The sequence below is a fragment of the Myodes glareolus genome, chromosome 6 (genome assembly GCF_982192425.1).
Source record: "Myodes glareolus chromosome 6, mMyoGla1.1, whole genome shotgun sequence".
In the NCBI taxonomy this organism is placed as follows: domain Eukaryota; kingdom Metazoa; phylum Chordata; class Mammalia; order Rodentia; family Cricetidae; genus Myodes; species Myodes glareolus.
In genome coordinates this window covers 40,911,598-40,931,604 of record NC_142031.1, presented here as the reverse complement: position 1 = coordinate 40,931,604, position 20,007 = coordinate 40,911,598, and the positions used below count along the sequence as shown (strand labels likewise).

The window sequence follows — 20,007 nt, the reverse complement described above, 5'->3', positions numbered from 1 at the left end:
ATTTTATGGTGATTCTTAATTTTACATTGGGTATTTATGGCATAGGATATGGAGTGATTTATAATTATGCAAATGTTTTTAAAACTATAAAATTGGCCCTTTTATTTCACTATTTACCTGTGTTCTCCAAACCTTTTTGCATGCAAATTGCCTATAATCATGTCTATAATTCATCCTTTCTCGGGCCTTTTATTTAAAGCTTTCTTGTTTCTAAATAATTGTGGATATTTAAGGCCCAAATTCCTTGTTTCCTGAGTAATTTGGATCTCCAAAACAGAACATACATGTAGAGTTGAGGCTCCACAACTCAAGCATGTGCACACCACACACACACATACACAAAACCCACACTAGTGTTCACAGAGTTTGTCATCCAATAACTGAGACCAATGAGGCTTAGCAGGAATTTCAGGTAAAAGGTTACAGTTTCTCTTCCTACAAATGTTCTTCTCGACAACCATAGGTAGAAAGCATAGCAACTTCACAGCTAGGCAAGCTGCTGTCTGACATTCTTCTCAAAAGTACCTTATCTTCTGACATTCTGAAGAAATATAAACTGAAATAATTGAAACCTCTCACTGTTTTAGCAGGAGCATAAAAAAAAAACACCTCATTCTGTCACACACCAAGGCCTGGGATGCATTCACAGCAGGTCACAGCCTTGGAAAGTACTTCTCAGAAGACAGTCCTTTAGTTGGGAATGATTTCCACAGCACAGGGTCCCTTTCTTCCCTTAATGTACAATAATCTTTCTTAACACACACAGAAGAGAAGTTAAGCCTTATACTCTGCTTGCAAAAATTTCATAAATGGCTGTGTAATAATGAATGGATGGAAAAAAATAAGGTTTCATGGATCCCTGGCTATAACAGACTGCAAATACTGCAAGAGTCCTTATGGGAATAAAACCATACATATTTGCCACTGACCCACGTAGAATACAGCTTACCAAATTTTCAGCAGACAGCTCATTCCAGCATTAAGATCAGCGGCTTCCAGATCTTTATAGCAGTCTTTGATCCCAGAAGTTTTGTCTTCATGGAATTCCTCATGGTTTTGCAGCTTGGGGAAATGACAAGCAAGACAATTAATCAAGAGTCCATTGTTGACATTGGTTTAAATTTATTCATTAAGATAAAGAAAAATATATTTTAGGGGGTAGGTTTCTCAGTAATGGATATACTCAATTGTAGTCTCTACACCTTCTACATTGTTGTAGTGAATTCAAACAAATGTATAAAATATGTACAAATTTAATTATGTACATAATTATATACATACATTTATACATATAGATATTTAAATATTTATAAGTCCATGTTCTAAGGAATACATACAATATAGTATAGATCTTCAAATTCCTCTGAATCAATGGTCATATTTTTACATCTTATTCTACTTTCCAAGACATTTACCTGTAAAGTGTTAACTGCCAAATGTTTTCTCACCTCTCTCTCCCCTTCACTCTCTTCCTCAGCCTATATTCTAAAAAAGGATTGTTCTTTTGATCAGAACAACTGAAGGGTCACAGCATTTGAGTATGTCACTCAAAATTTCACAATTTGCAAAAGCTCTCTAGTTTTAATTTTTTCCATTGTGAAATATTCACTTTAATCTTTCTGGAAACATCAATCCATTTACCATAATTTTGCATAAATCTAATTTTTGCATATCTTTACTAAAAACAATTTCCATCCATATGGCAGTTTTGCTTACTTTTTAATACCATGGAAACATAATAGCATTAACAAATGAATTTACTATCTATTGTGAGATTTTTCTCCCCACGGGAGGGAGGACTAAGGAATGCCTATCCCCTGATCATAAGATGACAATGACAAACCAAAGTTCAGTTCAAACTTCACCCTGGAGAACAAATGATTCTGCTGGGATTACTTAGAGACAATTGGTACAGCGTGACTGAGGGGAGTGCGCGTCCAGAAGCAGTCACACTGAAAAGTCTTTATTCAGTACGCAAGAGGATATTTTATAGTCATATAGATATATCTCCTTTTGACATAAGCCTGGCTAAATTAAAAATTTTGAAAAGCCTGTTTGTTTTATTGATGTGCTCTTTCCTGGGGCAGGCCTCCACTCCCATCCCCAGAATTCCTTGGCTTCCTATAGTTCTTTGTGTAGGGTTGAAGCCCTATGGGCTTTTCCCTGTCTGCTTTAGTGTGGTCATTGTGTTCGCCTGTTCAGCTCATGTTTAAGTAGTCATGTGGTGAGGCTTTATGGGTGAAGCTTCTGAAATTTTTAAGATGAAATTTCACAACACACTCCCTGATAGATCTCTGGCTCTTACAATCTTTCAGTCTCCTCTTCCACAATGTTCCTTGAGTCTGAAGAGGAAAACTGCTTTGTAGATATAACCAATGAGACTGGGATCCTTAACTCGACTTTCACCAGCATGGCACGATAGCCCTAAGGGTGCATACCTTAGCAGTAACCAAGTTAGTAACTTTCTAACGGGACGTAAGACCTGCTCAACAAGTGGGAAGACATGCCTTGCCCTGGAAACCTCGCCAACTAATACATGCTAGTGAAGTCACGGGTACTGGAGGAGAATCTACGTCTACCACTTTCCTAAATCAGCAGATTCCCTGGCAAAAAATCCCCACAGAGAGCATAGTCTTCCCCTCTCATCAAAAGGACTTTTCTTTGCAACTGCTTCAGAACTTTAAGAAAAATGCAGCTGAGGGCCTAGCCAGAGCTGTTTTCATTTTTGAGAAGTTTACAATTGAATAATTTATTTATATCATTCCCACCCAGTCTTCTATTCTCCCTCCAATTCATCCCGTGTTTCTACACTCCTCAAATTCATGACCTTTTTTTCTTTAACTATATATACAGAGAGGCAGGAGAAAGAGAGGTGGCTGAGTCCATTTCAGTGTGGGGTGTGTGTGTGCATGTGTGTGCACATGTGTGTGTGTGTATGTGTGTGTTTAGAGTTAACACTTGGAATGGACTAAACTATGAAATATCACAAGAGATCAGGTGGGGAGCTTTTAACTTATGGTAGCATACTAACATTCAAAATGTTTAAACTTTGGATCATATTGATATTATATGTTTCACATTTGTACTGTTTACATAGTATACATATGAAGGTTAGGTAATTATTTTAGTTATAAATTTGCTATTCAAGAGCATTGTTTCTCAGTTTTTCAAGGACATCTGGGGATTGTTAGATGTGTTTTAATGCCTGTTCTTTATAGTAGGATAGCCTTACCGTAAAGAGAGGTCTCTGCATGCGATTTCTAATCTAAATTAAAGCATATTATCGAAAAAAGGCAATTCTCAGTGTCATTCATCAATATTTTATATCATCATGAAACATTTTAAATAAGTTTGATGTTACTAAGCTATAAAAATTATATATCTCAGTTCTCCCTAATACAAGCTTCTCCTCATAACCATCAAAAATGTGGTGAAAACTGCATTTGAGTGGTATCTCCATGAACTCCACCTAGGCAGGCTATCGCTTGTAAACCAAATAAAACTATATGACCAACTAAATAATCCATTTAAGTAAGGTTTGGTTAAAAATCTGTTACCGAGACATAGTATGAGCCAAAGTTCTAAGAAAAAAGATTCAACGCCCAGCTAGAAATGGGACATTACTTTCACAACCACCACCATCCTGCCAGGGCTCAGGGACTGTCATACAAGAAAAGGCAGAAGGAATGTGAGGGCTGTAGGATGGAGACTGGTGTGGCAAATGGTGACTAATGGAGGAGATACTTTTGAAGTATTGGCTCTTAATGAAAAGCTATTAGCAGTAGTTACCTGCAGAAGAAGGAATGCCTATTCTTTCTTAGGGTATTCCCATTGATAAATTTCTTGTGTCAAAGATCATTACCCCACAAATATCCACATGTATATAATACCATTAGCTGTCTTGGTGGGTTATACAAAAAAACAAAAAAGACAAGAAGTTGAGATGGGCATATGCTAAGGGCATGTTGGGGAAGGTGTAGGAAAGAAATTGGAAGACAGATATAATCATATGTCATTATAAAACTTTCAAAAATAAAATTACAATAAAAACAAAAACATTAAACAATCAAAAAAGACTGAAAAGTCCTACAAAAAAATATCTATGTAATAGTGAATTCAGAAAGAATTGTGTAAATAAATATGGGTATATCAACTAAGAGTTCCTACGACCTACATCTTTAAAATTACAGGGGGAAAATGTTATGAGCATAAAAGAGAGATCCTAGTAAGAGGCTGAGCTGTCAGAAGTCATTTTCAAAGCCCATAGCTGCAGCCATTGTGCATATACTCAGGTAAGGAGCCTGGGAAAAATCTGTACCTTTTACCTTCTGCTCTGACATTGACACCCATAAACTCATAGGCAGACAGACGATAAAGGATCCCTGTGATTGATTAGATAGCTCACATGATGATATAAAATTATTGGGAAACTGTAGAATGTATTTGGAGAAACAACAAACAGAAATAACACTATGGAGGGAAATACATAATTTGTTATGTAAATTTAGATACATGAATAACTGAAGTATATATGTGTGTGTTAGATTACTACACAAATTAAGAGAGAATGAGAAAATTCACGTTTTTCACGAGATCAACATAGTCACTAAAACCTTTCCTCCATCATATTCAAGAATATCCAATTTATCAATATGCAGTTTTAATTGTCCTGTGAGTTCTTTCCCTACAGGCTGTGAAATCCTGAGGGCTTTCAGAAATCTACAACTCTGGGAATCCAGAGATGGCATAAAAGATTAGGAGTAAAAATTTGCGGATTTAAATTCAGATAAGATGATGCTGGTGGTGAACACTAGGTAAGTTTTGTAAATTCCTACTTATTTTTAGATTTGGATTTGTTTCTAAAATCAGCACAATAACTCTTTGATAAAAAATATGTGGTAAGTACTAGAGAAAGAGATATCTTCATCAACTTTCTACTTCACCTTTGAAGCTGCTAGTAGCTTATTTAGGCAAAAAGATAGAAACAATAGACAGTATGAAAATTTTTCAGGAAAAGATACTAACTCTACAAGCAAGCAATACAGGAGTCATAACCCAAGAGACAGCCTCAGAATATCTCAAGAGCAATTGAGATGGGAGAATAAAGTAGCAGAGATAAAGTGAATCAAGAGAAAATTAAAGCTGCTTCATGGGGTTGTTCTTGATAGAAGGAAGTCTCAATCATACACTTAGTTTAGAAAGATGCTGACAATAGAAGCCGTCTTTAAAGGTAAAAGTCTGTATTTTAGCAATTTTAATGGAAAAATAATTTCATCTTTAGATAGTAATACAAATATATGACTTTTTGTTAAGAAGGCTATCACAGGGACTGGTTAGTGTATGCTGTCAATTACCATGGTTTTTTTTCTTCCTGCTGACATAGCCTCAGTTTCAAAGCCAGTCTTTTTCTCATGCACCACGTATCAGAGAAACACTCAAACTCAGGAAATGCTCTATTTTTCAATTTGCAGTCCAGGTTGACTTGCAAATGTTGAATTCCAAGTGATAAGAAATACATTTTGAGTATCAAAGGAACATAGTTCTGTGAGGCCTAATTACTACTTCTACAATAATAGTCACATGAAGAAATGGAGGCATGTCAAGATCAATAGGGCTCTCATTAGGTCACCATGAAGATGGCAGTGAAGAAGAAGTGACAGAAAGGAAAACAATGATGACAGAGCAGTAGAAGTACATCACGAGGTCAGAAAGAAGAGAGTCAGTGAAAATTCAACCAGCTGAAACATTTTCAATAAAGGCAATATCGCCACATTCCAACTGGTAGCATCATATGACAGGTATTTTGGATGATAATATACTAAGAAATTTGTCTGTAATGCTTCATTTAAATGTTTCTGTAACCATAGAAATTGTGGTCATCTGCATTATATGGGAAAATCAGGTTAGAACTACATAAGTAAGCTGTCTGGGATCATAACTACAGATATTCTTCACATTACATTAAAATATAGCACTCTTCACTGCTCATGCTTTTGGAAGTTATTATGAAACACATTTAAACGTTCACTTTCGAGTTTTATAGCATTGTAGTGTATTCAAATACACGGCCTCTTTTCTCATTAATTGTTATTACATGCTCACGCCTGCACACACACACACAGGTGGGGGAGTGAGACAGACAGACACATATATATTCCTAAATATAATCTGCTCAGTCTGTGTAATGTCACTTGTATGCATGTTCTCAGACTGAGTATTTGGTACTGGACATACCTCTGGTGTACGTTTCCCTGCGCAAACTGTTTCTTCCACTCTCAGCAATGCCTAACTGCCTGTAGTTCCTTTTGGTAAGGCTGAGTCCTCAGGTTGGTATGTCTGATGCTCTTATTCGTCTCATGCTTAGGCAGTCATGCTATTGCGAGTTTATGGAAGTATCTTCCCGAAATTACTAGGATGAACAATCTCACAGCAAGATCCCTGATCCTTTAGCCCTTACAATTTTTCTTCCCTTCTTCCACAATGTTACCAGAGTCTTAGGTGTGGAGCTGTTTGGGGGATGTATCTGTGAAAACTGGAATCCACAAACGTGCATTTTAATGGATGTGATTTTTTTGTAGTTGTCTCCTTCTGTTGGTGGGAGGTGAGGACTGCATTTATCTACAGGAGTAAGGACAAATGTTTAGATTGTTGTTAGGGATTTTGCTAGTTTAGTAAAGTAGGAGATGGAGACTTTCCTAAACGATCCATGACCTCACTACCATTTAATGGTTTCCAGTTTCAGGCATGGTTTCTGTCTTGTTGAACAATTCGGTTAGTGTTAGTTACCACCAAGTTACTTGTGTTATCACTGAACTTTTAGGTTATTATGTCATGCTTGTTGCTATTGTTATTTTATGCCTATCAGTGTTTGCCATCATGTATATCCATTAATCAAACACCATCAGAAACCAGAAGAGTGTGTTGAATCCCCAGGACTTGGAGTTACATATGATTGCCAGTTACCATCTCGGTGGCTAAGAATCTAATCTATATCATCTGGCATATAGTAGGTGTTCTTAACTGCTAAGTCATCACTCCAACTCATTTTTTTTTATTTTTTAAAATGTCAGCTCCTTTTTGGTGTGTATATGTTGATGATATGTGGGGTCAAATGCTACTGGAATGTCTGTAGAGGTCAGAAAACAACCTTATGGCATTCTGTATCTCCTTTTACCTTTACATGGCTTTTGTAATGGAAGTCAGGACACCAGACGTACTGAGCCTTCTCATTTCCACTGAAAAGATGGGTTGCAAGGGTTTTCAATATATCCATTTAAGCAAAAATTTGAAGAAATATTGTATTTTTTCATTTGGAAGATTGATAAATATCTTTCACCTTGTCAATGAAATATTATAGCCATTACTCTCCTCCTTCTCCTTCTCCTCCTTCTCTTCCTCCTCCTCCTCCTTCTTTTCGTCTTCCTTTTCTTCTTCTTGCACTTTCTCCTTGACCTCCTCCTCCTCCTCTCCTTCTCATCTTCTTTCCCTTCTTTCTCCTCCTCCTCCTTCTCCTCGTCTTCTTCTTCCTGCTCCTCTTCTTCATTGTCCTCTATATCACCATTAACATTATTTTTTGAGTTTTTAAATCTATATCTCACACTTTGAATCCAGCTATACTTGAACTTACTAGGTTGCCTAGGTAAAACTCAAATTTGTTTCAACCATTCTGATTCTATTTTTCTACTATTGGGATTACTATTGTTCTTATTATTAGATTTATAGAAATTATTATTTTTAAAATTGGAGATTCCTATCACCTGAAAAAATGTAAGTCCTTGCACTAGTGCTATTTATATTACAGGAGCTTATCAAAAACAATATCTACATTTTACATTCATAAAGACACATAAACTCTTCTGCATTCCCTGGTGCAAGCTCCTTGAGGCATGGAGAGGGGAAATCACACAGTGACTGAGTTCATCTTGCTGGGCTTCTCAACAGACCCTGTGATGCAGATGATCCTCTTTGTCCTGTTCCTTGGAGTGTATTCTCTGACATTGCTTGGAAACACTACCCTCATCATACTGATCTGCAATGACTCCAGACTCCACACACCCATGTATTTTTTCATTGGAAATCTGTCTTTTCTGGATCTCTGGTATTCCTCTGTCTACACTCCAAAGATCCTAGTGACCTGCATCTCTGAAGACAAAAGCATCTCCTTTGCTGGATGTCTGTCTCAGTTCTTCTTCTCTGCTGGATTGGCCTATAGTGAATGCTACCTACTGGCTGCCATGGCTTATGATCGTTATGCAGCCATCTCCAATCCCCTACTTTATGCTCAAGCTATGTCAAAGAAGGTGTGCAGCTCTTTGGTTATGTACTCCTATACAGGAGGATTTGTCAATGCAATCATATTAACCAGCAACACATTCACATTAGATTTTTGTGGTGACAATATCATCGATGACTTTTTCTGTGATGTACCTCCACTCATAAAGCTGGCATGTGATGTCAGGGAGAGTTACCAGTCTGTGCTGTACTTCCTTCTAGCCTCCAATGTCATTACTCCCACCCTGCTCATCTTGGCCTCTTACATCTTCATCATTGCTGCCATCCTGAGGATCCGCTCCACCCAAGGCCGCCTCAAGGCCTTCTCCACCTGCTCCTCACACCTCATCTCTGTGACCTTGTACTATGGCTCCATTCTCTACATCTACTCTCGCCCAAGCTCCAGTTATTCCTTAGAGAGGGACAAAATGGTATCGACCTTTTATACTGTATTGTTCCCCATGTTGAACCCCATGATCTACAGTCTGAGGAATAAAGATGTGAAGGAAGCGCTGAGAAAACTCTTCAAGTTAGCCCCTTCTAACATCTAAGTCTATCTGCACCAGGCAAGCAAAAGACTAAGTGATAACAAACTAATGAGAGCCAGGTTGAAAAACTGAGTATAAAAAATAAATTTTCTATTACTTGAAATTCCACCAAAAATTTGCATATTTTTAACATATAATTGTTTTAAAGTGTAATAAATAATGAGTTCAATTGTAATGTATTCATGTTTGTATATAATGAACTTTGTTCATGTTCCCTTCATATACACTTTTATCTAATTATTGAACTAGGTTTATGCTGTTATTAAAACAGCTTTTAAAGTGTAGAACTTGAATTAAGTGTGAGAGAGGAAAACATGTAATACTTTCTCAGATGACTGAAGTTCATTTTATTTCCTTCCTAATAACTACCCAATGATCATCTTCAATAACATGAATATGTAAAAGAAATATCCTATAGAATGATGACAGGTAGGGAAATTACCTTAATTTCTTTTGTCCAAATACTATCAAGGATTATTCAACAATAGTGAATATGAACATTAATATGTAATGTTAAAATTAATTTTAAAGAAAGAGAGAGGGAATACATTTTTAAAAGAAAATAGGGGGAAAGGGAGGATGATGAATTTTGGATCCAATAAACCTGACATAGTGTCTGAAGCTATTTGTTCTGGTTTTGAATTTTATTGGACTCAAAATCTTGTCACTTTACCAATTGTAGCACAATACCTGCACAAGAGTAGGTATTGTGGTTGGACAGTTTGTTCTGAGACTAAAACCTTCCAACTAAGAGGAGGGCTCATTAAGACACAGGAAGGTAAAACAATAGAATTTCTGAAGTCAGGTGAAATATTCTATGTTGTAGGAAACTCTCCTGAAGCTCCGAAAGTAAATAGATCGATACAACTTTAATAAGTCTCTGAGACTGATCAGAGTCTCTAGACTTCTCCTCCCCAAGCATGTATACTCAATAAGTTGTGCTCAGATACACTCTCAAACAAGCATGGTGGGAGGAGTTGAGAACAAAATCCTACTCCTAGGTGAGGACTTGATATCTCCTGGGAAAGGGAGAGAAGGTTTTCTTTAAGAGTTTCACCTATGGTAGGTTAACCATGCTCCAGGAGATGAGCCTACACCCAAGAATATATGAGTAATCTGAACTGGAGAAGATGGGCATTAGAAGCGAAGGATAGGGAGTTGACAGTGAAATAAGGAAATGAATTATAACTGGAAAAATTTGGGACAGAGGGCTTGAATGTACCAAAAAATATTTCGTGTAGACTTCTCAATGAAGTTATAAAAATATCATTTAAAGAGGACAAATTGCACATCACAGTGGGAAGCAATCATACTGCAGCATCCACATGGATAAAGACACAACATTCTCAAATCTATGGGACACTCTGAAACCAGTGCTAAGAGGAAAGTTCATACCACTAAGTGCCCAATTAAAGAAAACGGAGAAAGCACACATTGAAGACTTAACAGCACACCTAAAAGCTCTAGAAAAAAAAGAAGCAGATTCACCCAGGAGGAGTAGAAGACTGGAAATAATCAGACTGAGGGCTGAAATCAACAAAATAGAAAACACAGAAAACAATCCAAAGAATCAAGGAAACAAAAAGCTGGTTCTTGGAGAAAATCAACAAGATCGACAAGCCCCTATCCAAACTAATCAAACGGCAGAGAGAGAACATGCAAATTAATAAAATCAGAAATGAAAAGGGGGACATAACCACAGACACAGACAAAATTCAGAGAATCATTAGATCTTACTACAAAAGCCTGTATGCCACAAAATTGGAAAATGTAAAAGAAATGGACATTTTTTTTTAGATAAGTACCATATACCAAAGTTGAACCAAGAACAGGTGAACAATCTAAATAGACCTGTTAGTCGCGAAGAATTAGAAGCTGTTATCAAAAAACTCCCTACCAAAAAAAGACCAGGACCAGATGGTTTTGAAAGATCTGGATAAATCCAGATCCTCCTAGCAGGAAAACAGAGCCAAAAATCTAGCAGGAAGAAAAGAATCAGAAATCTAGGATTAACCAATTTCAGGGTTTCAGGAACTAGCTGAAGATAAAGGTAGATTGTAATCTTGAGAGTAATCTTGAGAAACAGAGAGATTCCCCCTAGTAATTATCACCCCCTAGTAATTATCATTGGTATAGGAACTAGCTGATTACGACCTTGAGAATGATCTTTAGAGGCATGGAGTTGCCCCCTTGTAATCATGACTGGAATTTTCAGAGTTTTCTGTGACACCCTCCCTGCCACCCTTTTCGGGTTACTGGGCTGTGTGGTTTCTTCCTATAAAAACTGCTTCTCCCAGTCACTCGAGGTCGAACTCTTCCCCTGCGTGGGTTATGAGTCTCGGCCCCAGTACACTGGTCCCCGTCTTGTCATCTTGTCATTTTGTCATTAAACCTCGTGTGATTGCAGCAAGGACGGTCTCTCGTGAGTTACTGGGGGGGGGGAGTTCGCGTCATCCCGAGGCTCGAGTGAGAGTCTCCCCTAATCGGGGGTCTTTCAGTTTCAATGCAGAATTCTACCAGAACTTCCAGGAAGAGCTAATACCTACACTCCTTAATGTATTTCACAATATAGAAACAGAAGAGTCATTGCCAAACTCCTTTTATGAAGCTACAGTTACTCTGATACCAAAACCACACAAAGACACAACCAAGAAAGAGACTTACAGGCCAATCTCACTCATAAACATCAATGCGAAAATTCTCAATAAAATACTGGCAAACCGAATCCAAGAATACATTAGAAAAATTATCCATTACGATCAAGTAGGCTTCATCCCAGAGATGCAGGGCTGGTTCAATATACGCAAATCTATCAATGTAATCCATCATATAATTAAACTGAAAGAAAAAAACCATATGATCCTTTCACTGAATGCTGAAAAAAGCATTTGGCAAAATTCAACACCCCTTTATGATAAAGGTGTTGGAGAGATACAAGGGGATACAAGGATCATACCTAAATATAATAAAAGCTATTTACAGCAAGCCGACAGCTAACATCAAATTGAATGGAGAGAAACTCAAAGCCATTCCACTAAAATCAGGAACATGACAACGCTGTCCACTCTCTCCATACCTCTTCAATATAGTGCTTGAAGTTCTAGCAATAGCAATAAGACATCATAAGGGGATCAAGGGGATTCGAATTGGAAAGGAAGAAGTTAAACTCTCGTTATTTGCAGATGATATGACAGTGTACATAAGCGACCCCAAAAACTCTACCAAAGAACTCCTACAGCTGATAAACACATTTAGTAATGTGGCAGGATACAAGATCAACTCCGAAAAATCAGTTGCCCTCCTATACACAAAGGACAAAGAAGCAGAGAGGGAAATCAGAGAAACATCACCTTTCACGATAGCCACAAATAGCATAAAATATCTTGGGGTAACTCTAACCAAGGAAGTGAAAGACCTATTTGACAAGAATGTTAAGTCTTTGAAGAAAGAAATTGAGGAGGATACCAGAAAATGGAAAGATCTCCCTTGCTCTTGGATTGGGAGGATCAACATAGTAAAAATGGCAATTCTACCAAAAGCAATCTATAGATTCAATGCAATCCCCATCAAAATTCCATCAAACTTCTTCACAGACCTTGAGAGACTAATAATCAAGTTTATATGGCAAAACAAAAACCCAGGATAGCCAAAGCAATCTTATACAATAAAGGAACTTCTGAAGGCATTACCATCCCTGACTTCAAACTGTATTACAGAGCGACAGTATTGAAAACAGCTTGGTATTGGCATAAGAACAGAGAAGTCGACCTATGGAATCGAATAGAAGACCGGGATATTAGCCCACAAACCTATGAACACCTGATTTTCGACAAGGGAACTAAAGGTATACAATGGAAGAAGGAAAGCATCTTTAACAAATGGTGCTGGTATAACTGGATGACTCATGAGAATTCATCATCTCTGCAGCATTTCCATTCCATGTTGTCTTCACTGCGACTGGTCACAAATATGAGTTCCGGGAAATTAAAGAAACTCATGCTACTAGTGTGAGCAGCACAGAGCAGTGAAAGCAATGGAATCAAGAGCAACATCCTTATTCTGTTTTATTGAGGTTTTCCTGTAAAATTTTATCACATGATATCCCAATACAAACATCTTCCTCTTGAAATAATTGGTGCTCCCAGGAGCAAATGTGCCTCATTGTTATGAAAAGTCCTAAGTTCTTAAACATTTTAAATGTCATATTCTGAAGATCTTTGAAAGGTTTGAAGAATGCCTATTCATATGAAATACACATCTGTCCATCTAGAAAATATAACTAACATGATTACAAGCTTGACTATTATAGATGATTATCTATTAACCTATATTTTTAATTATACATTACATTTCTAAATGAGCTGGACAAACACAATACCTTAATCAAGATCTAAAATACATATACACAGTATAACAAAATTGACCTTAAATTTCTATCAATAAACCAAGATCCATACACATGCAAATATCTATAGCATATCCCCCTTTAAATGTAAAAGAATCTCAAATGGTCAAAAAACACTTAAAGAAATTTTCAACATTCTTAGACACCTGGAAAATGCAAATCAAAAAGACTCAAAGATATTCTTACTAATATTAAAAAATTTTACACATTGTATTTTGATCATATCCTAATAAATGTTGTTTATATACTATTGTTTGTATAGTTAAACACTGGATTACTTTAACAGTAGCTGGACTGTGGCGATCGTTCCAAGCCACGGGTTCTTCATTACCACCCAACCGGTATGGACCGTGACTCCAAACCTTCCAAGAGCTGGATAATGTCCTCGGGGTTAAAACACAATACACACACACAGATACAGAGTTCGAGTCATTCTCCAGGGAGAGAATGCCCCTTTATTCAAACTTAATCCAGAGTTAAATTCTTTGGCCCCAGAAGTGGAAAACCTCCTCCCAGCCAGATGGGAGATCACGGTGTTGAGCACCTGGCGTTGAGTGGCAGGAGCTTCCAGGCAAGGGGTACTGAGCTCAGAACCCTGACAGACAGATAGGAGGAGATTCAGGGCACTTGTGAGAACCCTCCTTAGCAGGTGAAATTACCATACCAAAGATGGAAACAAGGTTCTGAACTAATCCCCTCTGGCTGGCAGAGGAAGTTAGACTGGTTAGTGTAAACAGTTCTCGCATCCAGTGGTTGGCCTCAAGGAACAGGGAAGACAGGGCCTTATACTGGACCATTAAAGAAAACTAAATCTCTATCCCTCAACAATTCTCAATTACCAATTCTCAGTTTGAGACTTGATTTCAGGTCCAACCACTCCTTCAATGATGAAATTTGGTCTAGCTTGAGCTCATGCAGGTCTTGTATATTCTGTAATAACCACTGTGAATTAATGCGTGAAATTACCCTACTGCATCTGGAAAAACACTTTTTTCTTATATTCATTTGTTTCCCATGACTCTTCCAGTCTTTCTGCCCCTCTTGCGTAATGTTGACATATCCTGGGAAGGAAGACATGTAATAAACATGTTCTTTTTAGTTCTGAGCACTCTCTAGCCATTTATTCTCTGCATGTCTATAAGTTGTGACCCTCTGTGTTAGTAGATGCTTATTACAAATTAAAGCGCCTTCAGTGAGGTTTGATGAGTTATATCTTTAATCCAATTATTTTGGTCCAGTTTTTAGTGCATAGCTCATTGGCAATCAGTGCAGGAATAGTTTATGCACCCGTTGCCAGCATCTACTCACAGAAATTGATCATCTTGCAAGATAGAAACTCTACTCATTTCCTGTTCTCTCTCCGCAACTATGACGCTTTGTTTCTGTGAGTTTAATTTCTAAGTATTTTGTAAATAGAATTACTTAGTACCTATCCTTTCAATGATGTTTTCTTTTTCCTAGCATAAAGTCTCCAAATTGTATCCATGTTATGGTATGTATTAGAATTTCCTCCTATATATGAATATGGGTATAGATATATGATTTCATGCTTGACTTACCTTTTTGCTCATTTGTGGTAGTTTGAATGTTATTGGCCCCCATAAGCTCATAGGAAGTAGTACTATTAGGAGGTGTTGCCTTGTTTGAATGGATGTTGCCTTTTTTGGAGGAAGTGTGTCATGGTGGAAATGGGCTTTGAGGTTTCCTATGTTCAAGCTATGCCCAGTGTGCACAGAGACAGTTCACTTCCTGTTGCTTGCAGATCAAGATGCAGAACTATCAGCTCCTTCTCCAGCACCGTGACTGCTTGCATGCCACCATGTGTTACTACCATGATGATAATGAACCTCAGAAACTGTAAGCTAGCCTCAACTAAATGTTTTCCTTTACAAAAGGTGGTTATGGTGCCTTTTCACAGAAATTGAAACCTTTACTAAGACACCCTTAATATCACTAGGTTGCTAGGTTGCTTTACATTTAAGCCATTGTTGTAAGTAAATATGAGTATAAATATCTAATTTCTAAACCAGATTCACAAATCTATGAATAAAATGAAGAGTTGTTTTGATGTGCTTTTCCATGTACCACATGCATGCCTATTGCTCAAAGATGCAAGAAAGAAGTACCATATCCCCTGGAACTGGAGTTACAGATGCTTACAAGGCTAGATTTGGGGTTTCAGACCTAGATCCCCTAGAACAGAAACCAGTGTTCTTAACTGTTGAGCCATCATCTTTCCAGACTTGTAGTATGACTTGCTGCCCACTCTTCTCAGTAAGTGACGTGCGTACTTTGCAGTTAAGTTCCGGATTTAGATTCCAGTTTGTTTACCAATGGAAATGGCTAGAAATCAACCATTGAATCCATCAAACATTGCTAATAGCTCTATAACCATTTATATAATTTCTATTTTCACTTTGAGATATTGAAGTAAAGGCAAGTTGCAAAATGTCTTCTGAAACGTTAAAGCTTCTCATAATCTCTATGTCCTTATCAAATTGATTTCAACATGATAAGTGTAACAGTTTTGTTAAGTGATTCAACTTCATTCAGCCTAGATGCTGATGAAGGAATAGCATGTGTTTGTGTGTGTGTGTGTGCGTGTATGAATTATATTCAGGTGTTCAGGTGTAAGGAAAAATTAATCTGCTGAAAGTAGATGGAAAGTATTATTTTAAGTGAGGTTATCTAACCTCAGAAAAACAAATATTCCATGTTCTCCCATATATGAAGTCCAGATTTTAATGCACTATGTGCACACCTGCACACACACACACACACATGCACATGAGCGAGTATGAGAATAAACTTTGTAATCAGAAGGGGAGAAGAAGATATGGGAGAGGAACTGAGGAAGAATAAGAACTAAAGATGAGGATGGACAGAAGTTTTCAGGGACAAGCAAAAGAGGTGGCAGAGGGTTAAGAAAAAAAGAAAAGCAGAATCAACAAAAACAAATTCTGATGGAAAAATAATAATGAAAATAATGAAAAATAATAATTAAAAGTGTTATCATTAAATTATCAATGAGGTTTTGGAGAAAGCTCAGTGAGTACATAAGGATATGAATTTGAATTCTCAAATCTCACATAATTGAAGCACATGTGGCACATCCTGGAGTTCCTATGAGGAGCATGGAGGCGGAGGCGGGAAATAAGAGGATTCCTGTACACTTGCAGTCTGACATACACAGCAGTGAACAGCATACAAAGCCTATTTAAAAACAAAACGTGGAAGCAGAGGTTGTTCACTGGCCTCCAGCTGCACACCATGGCACTTTGTTCTGCCGGCATGGACACATACCACCAACATACATACACATACATGCACACAACATACACAGAGACTAATACGTGAATAAAAATAGTAAGAAGAAATAAACATATTTGCGTCATTAAAATGTTGAACACGAACACAATTTATTCTATATATTTGTACAATTATTAAAATAGCTTAAAATAAAAATGAGAAAAAGATAAGCTTATGTGTGTAGAAAGAAATTATTTTCATTTTAATAGTATCTTACTGTTTCAAGGAATATAATTCAACGTTTAGAAAACACAGACTTCTTTTTGCACAGTAAGGGATTACTTTCACATCCAAAGTATACTTATTTCTGATCATACCAACTAAGAAAAAATGCATGAAGATAAACATTTTATAATTGCTTAGACAGTATTTCCCTTCATGAAAACTTGGCTGTATCTAGCATTTTCCTCAAGGCATACTTGACATCTTGGTTTCTTAAACTGTAGATCAAGGGGTTCAGCATTGGGATCACCACCGTATAGAACACTGACACCACTTTGTCCCTTTCCAGGGCATAACTCGTGCTTGGGCGGGAGTAAATGAAGAGAATTGAACCATAGTACAAAGTGACAGCTGTCAGGTGAGACCCACACGTGGAGAAGGCCTTGAGACGGCCCTGGGTGGTGCGGATCTTCAGGATGGCTGCGATGATAGAGAGGTAGGAGGCCAAAATCAGCACAGTGGGAGAGATGACATTAGAGGCGAGTATGAAATACAGCACAGCCTGGTAGCTCTCCTTCACATCACACGCCACCTTCACAAGAGGAGGCAGATCACAGAAGAAGTCGTCAATGATATTGTCTCCACAGAAGTTCAGGGTGAAGGTCTCGCTGGTGATAATGGTGGAGTTTACAAAGCCACCAAGGTAAGAAGCTGCAACAAGACTGGCACATAACCTTGAGGACATAGCCTGGGAATAAAGTAAGGGGTTGGAGATGGCCACGTAGCGATCGTAAGCCATGGCAGCTAGTAAGTAACACTCACTGTAGGCCAACCCAGCAGAGAAGAAGAACTGAGCCAGGCATCCAGCAAAGGAGATGCTTTTGTCTTCGGAAATGCACGTTATCAGGATTTTGGGGGCATAGACAGAAGAATACCAGAGATCCAGAAATGACAGGTTTCCTATGAAGAAATACATGGGTGTGTGGAGTCGGGAATCGCCACAGATGAGAGAAATCAGGGTGATATTCCCTAGGAGACTGATAACGTAAATGACGAGGAAGATGAAAAAGAGTACCCGCTGTAACACTAAGTCTCCCGTGAATCCTAAAAGGATGAATTCCTTCACCTCAGTAACATTTTTCTCATCCATGATTTTGGGTATTTATGGTACTTTCTGTGAAAAGATTAAATTATGGCTGAAAATGCACTAAGTATTTTCTCTTTTATTTATCATTCTACAAACTAGAAAGTAAAACCACTGGTTAGTAAATGTTAGTCATTATGAGATGTATGTGTAGTGAATTGGGTACCACTGCGAAGAACTACAAATTAGCCTTATATTGCCCACAGAGGTCAGTTACTAAATATATAATCGTGCATATCACTTACATTTCCAATCTAATTCTCCATCTTTATGAATTTGTATACCATCTTTTTTATTTCAAATCTTTTATTCTTTACTTTGGACATCATAAGGCATTGATAGTTCAGTTTCATAAAGAAAGTAAAGTACTCCATAAATGACTTCAGAAATTAAATAATTGATGGTGATATCTGGAAACAATGATACTATATTTTTCTTTAATTCTCCAAAGGCAAAAATAAAATACTTTTAAATGGCTTTATTCACATTTCTACCTTAAGTTTATTAACTAGTTTTCATGGATGCTATAAACACACCCAGGTACTTGCATTTATGGTGAATAATGATCTAATTGTGCACTCCAGAATGCATAGTATCTGAGGCTTAACTATCCCAAGGAGCTAGGGTTGATTCTGACAGAGTGGTAGACAGCTTATTGTAAAACCATTTATTAGACTGAGTTAGAGTAGGACAAAAGTAAACTAAAAACTAATTAAAATAAAGTAAAGTTTATTGATAAGAACACTGCACCCCTATGTTCTAATCTCTTTGGCATGACAAGATCCTCTACAGGCTATGGAAAGAGAAACCTGGACACCAACCCAGCCAAAAAACCCCTCACCTACAGTCTGTCATGCTTGCTAGATGGTCTAAGGGACAATGGTGGCATAATATTTGTGGGAATGGCCAACCAATGTCTTCTCTAACCTGAGGACCATTCCACAAGAGGGAGTCCATGACCAACACTGCTTGGATGACCAGAGACTAGAGCCTGGATAGCCCAGAGACCTAGGGTTGTACCAAACATGACTGGTCAAAAAAAAAAAAAAAAGCAAAGAAAATCAGCCCACAAATCACAATCCCAGAGAACCTAGACAACAATGAGAACCCTAAGAGAGACATACATAGATATAATCTACATGGAAAGTAGAAAAAGACAAGATCTCTTGAGTAAATCGGGAGCATGGAGACCTTGGGAGAGTGCTGAAGGAGAGGGGAAAGGTAGGAAGGGGAACAGAGAAAAATGTAGAGCTCAATAAAAATAATAATAATGATATTCTATACACTCATAGACCAGTGTCTTGTCCAGTTCTCATCACAGAGGCTTTCTCCAGTAGCAGATGGCAGCTAGTGCAGAGACCTACATCCAGGCATTACGCGGGGGGGGGGGGGGGGGGGGGGGGGGGGACTAATCAGAAGTCTCCATGAGGTCCCTCGCCTCAGAAATGGGGAACCCACAGAAGAGGGGGAGGAAAAACTGTAGGATTCAAAAGGGATACAACATGAGGAGAACATGGCCCACTGAACCAGATAAGCAGAGTTCACGTGGACTCACAGAGGCTGAAGCAGCAAGCATTGGGCCTGCCGGGATCCGAATCAGGTCCTCTACATATTTATTATGGCTGTTAGCTTGGAGGTTTTGTGGAACCCCTAACATTGGGAGTAGGTGTATCTCTGACTTGTTTGCCTGATCTTAAGATTTTTCTCCTCTTACTGTGGTGGCCAACCTCGGTATGAGGGCTTTTGCCTTGTCCTGTTGTATCTTTTTCTGTCCTGCTTGGCTGTTGTCTTTTGGAGGCCTAATCTTTTCTGAAGAGGAAACAAAAGGGAGGTGGAAGGGAGCTAGGACTGAAGGGAGGGGAAACTGTAGTTGGGAATGTATTGTAAGAGAGAAGAATTTATTTTTTAATTAAAAAAATAAGAAAAAGTAAACTAAAGAGTAATTAAAGTAAGATTTATTAATAAAAACTGTTTTTTTCTTTAATGTGATATCAAGCTTTTCTCTATCACCAAACTAATTAAATTTATTTTGAACCCATGGTTAAGTCTTTTCTTTTTAATATTATATTTTCACTTTTATTAGCATTAATTACTGCTCACTAATCATTGCAGGCTCCTTCTTTCCAGCTTTCGTACATATATCCTTGCACTGGCTGCATACATGCACT

General features: G+C 37.8%; 2 protein-coding genes across 2 annotated transcripts; one reads left to right on the top strand and one right to left on the bottom strand.

Annotated features, from left to right (window-relative positions):
* Positions 1-7,886: 7,886 nt before the first annotated feature.
* LOC125405250 (olfactory receptor 9G19-like) lies at positions 7,887-8,822 on the top strand. Its single transcript, XM_048441691.3, has one exon. It carries the CDS (start codon positions 7,887-7,889, stop codon positions 8,820-8,822), a length of 936 nt encoding a protein of 311 aa, XP_048297648.3.
* Positions 8,823-16,909: 8,087 nt separating this feature from the next.
* LOC148121719 (olfactory receptor 9G19-like) lies at positions 16,910-17,845 on the bottom strand. The gene has a single exon (XM_087906707.1). The coding sequence runs from the start codon at positions 17,843-17,845 to the stop codon at positions 16,910-16,912; it is 936 nt and encodes a 311-aa protein (XP_087762833.1).
* Positions 17,846-20,007: the final 2,162 nt, after the last annotated feature.

Bases quoted from the DNA above. Each gene is read 5' to 3' on its own strand.
- LOC125405250 (XM_048441691.3), top strand. From the start codon at position 7,887: ATGGAGAGGGGAAATCACACAGTGACTGAGTTCATCTTGCTGGGCTTC.
- LOC148121719 (XM_087906707.1), bottom strand. From the start codon at position 17,845: ATGGATGAGAAAAATGTTACTGAGGTGAAGGAATTCATCCTTTTAGGA.